Source organism: Pteropus alecto, unplaced genomic scaffold (assembly GCF_000325575.1).
Source record: "Pteropus alecto unplaced genomic scaffold, ASM32557v1 scaffold433, whole genome shotgun sequence".
Taxonomy (NCBI): domain Eukaryota; kingdom Metazoa; phylum Chordata; class Mammalia; order Chiroptera; family Pteropodidae; genus Pteropus; species Pteropus alecto.
Genome location: NW_006433953.1, coordinates 1,117,434 through 1,123,400, shown reverse-complemented (window position 1 = coordinate 1,123,400; position 5,967 = coordinate 1,117,434). Strand labels below are relative to the sequence as shown.

At 53.9% G+C, this 5,967-nt stretch overlaps 1 protein-coding gene and 1 long non-coding RNA gene across 2 annotated transcripts in view; one reads left to right on the top strand and one right to left on the bottom strand.

Moving 5' to 3' along the window:
- Nucleotides 1-2,384, top strand: part of LOC112477416 — a 2,552-nt gene extending 168 nt beyond the window's left edge. Inside the window, exons 2-3 of the long non-coding RNA XR_003045451.1 lie at nt 1,542-1,695; nt 1,882-2,384. This is a non-coding gene — a long non-coding RNA (uncharacterized LOC112477416). The remainder of the gene's footprint in view (nt 1-1,541; nt 1,696-1,881) is intronic.
- A 103-nt stretch (nt 2,385-2,487) lies between these two features.
- The window catches only part of NXPH4 (neurexophilin 4), a 9,315-nt gene continuing 5,835 nt past the window's right edge, over nt 2,488-5,967 (bottom strand). The window contains exon 2 of the mRNA XM_006908933.3: nt 2,488-4,007. Within this exon, the coding sequence (XP_006908995.1) occupies nt 3,144-4,007 (864 nt within the window). The 3' untranslated portion in view covers nt 2,488-3,143. The remainder of the gene's footprint in view (nt 4,008-5,967) is intronic.

Genomic DNA, 5,967 nt, shown 5'->3' with positions numbered 1-5,967 from the left:
CCCCCCACCCCCGCTTCATTTTCCGTCTGTAGCCTCGGGATCAGCGGCTCTTGCCAGAAAGTGAAGAGATCCACTGCCGCCCAATTTCCTCACTGTCCTGAAGCTCTTCAGGTTTTTTTTGTTCTTGCCCAGACAACAACCATTTATTGGATGCCTCCTGAATACCTAGCATTATTAGGCTTTCCAGGAAATACAAAGACTCCTATACAAGCTAGAGAGCCATAGTCCACTGAAGGCACCTGGTTTGTAAGGGTGAGAGACTTGAGTTCAAGTTCCAGCTCTGGGACTAATTAGCAAATTAGCCTATCTGGGTCTTAATTTCCTCACTTGTAAATCAATAGTAAAATAACGTGTGGTGGGATTAAATGAGACTGTAAACATGCTCTGGGATAGATTGTCATCCCCTCGTTTTCTGACTTACAAACCTGCTTCCTCTTTCCTTAGCCATCTTGTCCTCCTGGGACATCTGGGAGCTGAGTGAGATGCCCCCTCCTGTCATTGCCTTGTCGAATTTTATTACCTGTTCACCTCCTGTCACCCTAGCAGTCAGTGAGCTCTCTATATCCCCAGGGCTATATAGATCCTTGGAACTGGAAGGGATCTTCTTTTTAGCCTGACTTCTGGGCTCATCCTTTGGGGGAGGGACTCAATGTTTCCCAAACCTGGGCATCAGAATTGGTTGGGGAATATGATGTAAATATATGAGTGTGGAACCTCTTCTCAGAGGTTCTAATTCAATGGATCCTAAAGAGTAGTGGGCATTTACCCACTTGTGCTGATGCACAACGAAACCTTTCTTCAGTGATTCTAATAAGCAGTGAGTTTGAGAACCATTGCCTCACATAGCAATATTACACATTCATTCACTTATTCATTCATTCAACAGACATATTGAGCTCCTACTCTATGCCCAGGCATGCCATAGCCCTGGAGATATATAAAAATAGTCACTAAGTACTGGGACATCAAGAACTGGGTAGGTAATAAAATCCAACAAGTACAATTACAAGCAAGAGCACCTAGCTCTGTTCTTAGATATCCAGATGTCTCAAGAGGCCAGGGGGGAGGAAGGAGGAAGAAGAGGAGGCGGAGGTGAGTATGGCCTTGCAGGAGGAAGGTTTGTGAGTCAGAGGAAGAGGGAAGGACAATCCATCACAAAGCAAGTTTACATGCAAAGTCTCAGTTAATCTCACGGTATTTTATTATTGCTTTACAAGTGAGGAAACTGTGGCCCAGATGGGCTAACTAGCTAATTCCAACCACTCCCATTTGGCTCTCATACCTGGCCTCAGAAGTACTCCTTAGCTCTAACCTCCTTCTCTCCCACTAGCCCCACTGTTCTTAGGTCTTTCCAGCAACAGGCCTGGTCTTAGGAGTCCGCTGGGTTCTTCTCCTTCCTCCAATCTCTCTCTGATCCAGAACCACTTCCCACCTCCCTCCTCCTTTCAGTTGATTTGGTTATCCATCCATCCACCTACCCATCCATCCATCCATCCATCCATCCAATATTTATTTTCTCTTTACCGACTTTTCACTCCCAGTCATGTCTGCGTCACATTCACCGTTGATTCAGTTTCCCGGCTGGAGCCAGTGGGCAGTCCCCTGGAGAACACTGCCTTCTCAGAGTTGGTACCTTGACCCAAGACTTAAAGCAAAGGAAGGCTTAAGACAAGATGTCCTTCTGAGTCCCACCTTGTGGGTACCCTCTTCCTCGCCCCTCTGGGGTGGGTGGCTGGGCTTGAGAACTGCTAATGAAGCAGCCGCCAATTAACACCTGGGCCAGGGGTGGGGGCGTTTAAAATTAGCAGCCGCGGCTGCATGAGGGAGCTGGAGGCAGGGTAGGGAGGATGGGCAGCTGGCTGAAGGGGGCCTTGTTTGCAGGAGGCAAGCTGCGGTGACGAGGCCCAGGTCTCCAAACTCGCGGTCGTCCCTTCCCCCACCTCTTCGTCCCAGGCCTTCCTCCTTCCCTCCCTCATCCGACTGCAAACTCAGCGCCGACGAAATTAGGAAGGAAAAGGAAGATCGATGACTCCAGATGCCGCAAACACCGTTTGCCCTCCCCCCACCTGCTGCCTCCCACCAGCCTCACGGAGCTTAGCAGGTTGTCAGCGCTCTGCTTATGCTGTTTCTGCATCTCCTTGAATGGGATTTCAAGGCCTTACACCTCCTCCCCTAAATTGTCCCAAATGGTCCGCTGGCAGTCCCCTCTCAGGTTTAATCCTCATCCTCATCCTCATCCTATCTCCTGCAATTTAATTTCGCCCACCTCTGAGAGGTACATCCCCGCCTCAGGCAGAGCTCCTACCCCAAGGGTCGCCCTCATCTCTGTCTGATCTGGTCTTGGATGACCTCCAAGGTGCTAGCTCAGTCAATATTTGCCACAGTTTCCCCACGAGCCGCTAGCGAAAGAGGCCCTGGCCAGGTCTCTGCCAGACATAAACCTGCACCGTTCCCCTCTTCCCTACAAAGGTCTCACACAGACTCCTATTGGGTTTTACTTTATTTTATTCCCTTTCCTGTCTGTTTTGGAGTAGAAAAGAAATATCACCAAGAGGAAGCAGCCAGAAAGGGGCAGGTGGAGCAGGACTGCAGGAAGGGGAGGGAGGTGGGCAGAGGGCAAGGACTGGAGTCAATCGCCTATCCAGGACTTTGCTTTTGTTACCCTAATTGGGGTTTCGGGGAAAAGGGGACAGGCATATGGCAAGCAGAAAGGAACAGTGCTAGGCCGTGGATTATAGTCTTTAGCCTTTACGTAGGGACAGGGTGGAGCAGGAGGACAAACGTCAAGGTGGGATGAGGGTGCCAGGCCAGGCATTATTAAAGCTGTGCACAAAGGGAGTGCCAGCCTAGCGCCAGGGGCGTAAAGAGGACCCAGTGTGGACGTAGGGGATGCTGGGACCGCCTATCTGGGGCTGCGCTTTGCCTCTCCACTTTGGGGTATAACTGAGGGGACTACTCCCAGGCTCGTTGGCACTCCCAATAACGAAAAGGGGACCCGCGCCGGCTGATGGTCCTGGGAGGGCTGTTCCTCTCCTCCAGAGTGGAAGGATGGACGCAGCCACATGAGTTGTGGGGTAACGGGGAGGGGTCCCACTCAGGACCCGGGATTTGGCAGCTCAGGGGCCGGGCTGGGGCGGGGCACACTATCCAAAGTAGGGGTGTTCGCTCTGGAAGTTATAATCGGGGCACACCTTCTGCACCAGTTTGTAGTCAAAACTGAGGAAGGAGACGAAAATGCAGATGACTTTGAAGGGCTTGGCACAGAGCCAGGCTGCCTGACTCTGCGTATGCTCGGTGAAGCACACCTGCGATGGGTCGTACAGGCACGGGCGGTGCTTGCGCGCGCGGTTTGTCTTCTCATACTCCACGTGGCAATTGAAAGCGCGTGACTCTTTGGCCCCGGGCACTCCCAGGGAGCCCCCGAGTGGGCCCGCCAGCGCGCCCCCGAGAGTACCTCCTAGCCCCGCACCGGCGGCCGCAAGCCCAAGCGGAGGCCCCAGCCCAGGAAGCACCCCCTCCAGCGCCAGTGTAGACTGCAGAGGGTGGGGGGCGGGGCCCGGCAGCCAGACGCCCCCAAACTCGACACGTTTGGAGGGCGGCACGATACTGACGGTGAGGTTGCCCAGGCTGGACGAGTTGTGGCGGAAGTACACGCTGAAGGTCCCGTTCACATGGTCCACGATCTTGCCAGTCACCAGCAGCGAGAACTTGAGGGTATGCACCCGGAAGTAGAAGTCGCCCCAGCCGAAGATCTTTTTGGCGCGGGCCGCTTTGATAGACGGCTTCCTCTTGGTGCGCTGCGCAGGCAGCGCCCCCGCCGCCCTCTCCCCGGCCAGTGCCCCAGTGTGGTTAGCCGGCCAGGCCCAGCGCCACGAGCCGGCGGTGCCCAGGCTGTCGGAAGACCTGGGCGCTGGGAGATGTTGGCCAGGGGCGCCCCCTCCGGCTGCGGCGGGGCGCAGCTCCATGTACTGTGGCCTCACGGACTCCGGTATCTGGGCACTGACGTCCTGTGGACGAAGAAAGAGGAAGAAAGAGAGACGCTTCAGTTGTCCCTGGCCACCGCCAGGGTCTTACCCACGCCAGCCTCTTTTTTCAGCCGCTAGAAGACCAAACAGAATCAGGCAGTCCGCAGCGAGTGGTTCAGCGTGCGCTGGAGTAGAACCTGCAGCCTTTCCAAGCTGTGTGTATGGTCTTGGCCAAGTCACTTCACCTATCTAGGCCTCAGTTTCTAAATCTGTGAAATGACGCTGAGAATACTTGTGTTCTTCCAGAACTCTGATGCGGCTAAGAAATCCCAAGCCAGTGTTGGTTTGAATAGGGAATGGAGCTGGGGTCCTGGGCTCCATCTCTTTCAGCCTGGAGTCTGGCTGGTCTATAGAGAAACGGGCCAGGAAGGAGCTGGATTCAGCCAAGCAAAGCCATGACTGCTGTCAACATCCAGCATCCAGAAAGAAGTGAAGATGTCCCTAGGCATCTGGGGAGACCAGAATCTCTACCCCAGCCTCAGCCTCTACTCCCTTGAGGGGAGGGTCTAAGGAAACTAGTAGAGCTGAAGAGAGCATTGGAGAATCTGGGCGCTTTGGGTTGAGGCTTGGTGTCTACTTCGGTACCCCTCCCTGCCTCCAGTGCTCCTGCTGTAGGGGTGGCCTCCTGGTGATTCTTCCCCTGGACTTGAAGACAGCAGGAGGAGCTGCCCGGGCCGCCCCTACCCATTTCCTTGTGTTTCAGGTGGCGGTGATTTGGGAGACAGCTCGGGCAGGAGTACAAGATAGATCGAGAGGCGGGAGCGGTGGGGCCAGGCCCAGGCCATCAATTATCTGGGGGTGGGGGGGCCGGGAAAGAGACGGGTGAGAGCAAGAGGAAGAAATATGGAGATGCCGCTCCAGGGAGGGGAACGGGAGGGAGAGGAGCTGTGTGTGTCAGAGTGTGTCAGTCAGACTGTGCTAGCTGTGGCCGTTAGTGTGGCCCTTAACTGTGTGCGGGTTCAGACTCAGAGGAAGGAGTACTGTGTCTGTCAGTCTGGAGTAGTTGCTTCTGTTAGCATGGGAAGGTCGTATTGCCTGTCTTTCTACTTGGATTGTGTGTGTGTGTGTGTGTGTGCGCGCGTGTGTACCTATGGTTATAGGTGTGTGTCTGTCTGAGGTAGCTGTGTGTGGTGGTTGTGTGTGTGGCCCTGGTGACCGTTTGTCTGTATTCTCATGTGTATCAGTCAGAGGAGACTGTGTATGTGTGTCTGCCTGCTTGTGGTGGCTGAATGTTTGTTGTGTCAGTCTGTATCAGCTATGTATGTGTACCTGGGCTATGTATGTGCCTGGGTCGGCTATATATTTGTGTTAATCTGAGTGAGGCTGTGTATCAGTTTGTGGTAGTTGCATCTGTGTGTTATAATTGCATTTCTGGGTTGGCTGTATGTCTGAGGGTGGCATATCTCTAGTTGTGTCACTTTTCCTGTGTGAGCTCCTATCATTCTCTGTCCATGTGTCAAGCTCTTTCTAAAGGGAGTGTGTCAGTATAGCCACAATAATAGAACAAGTATGCTTTCACTGTGTTCCCCCTGCGGAGATGCATTTGTGTGGGTTGTATACGAAGGGTCTCTGCCCACTGAGCTTTGTGTAGGTAAACAACCCTGTCAACATGCGTATCGCCCTCTGTTTGCACACAGCCATGTGTATACCATGCATCCATGGGGGGATATGAATGGCAGAGCCAAGCTGCTGGGCTAGAATCTTCACTGCCTGGTCCCCAACCCCGCAGCGCTGTGATCCTGGGTTATTAATGCGGCCGCCACCCGCTCGTCATACATATTTATCGCCCCCCTCATTCCTCCTCCTATCCATTCCTCCTCTCAGCTCAGGTGAGGGGGGTGGGGGCGGCAGGAGTGATTGACTCAGACAGACAAGCTTGAGCTAGATGGCAGCTAACACCAGGAGGGTGGGCCTGAGAGGGGCTGGTAGAAGGGGGTCCTAG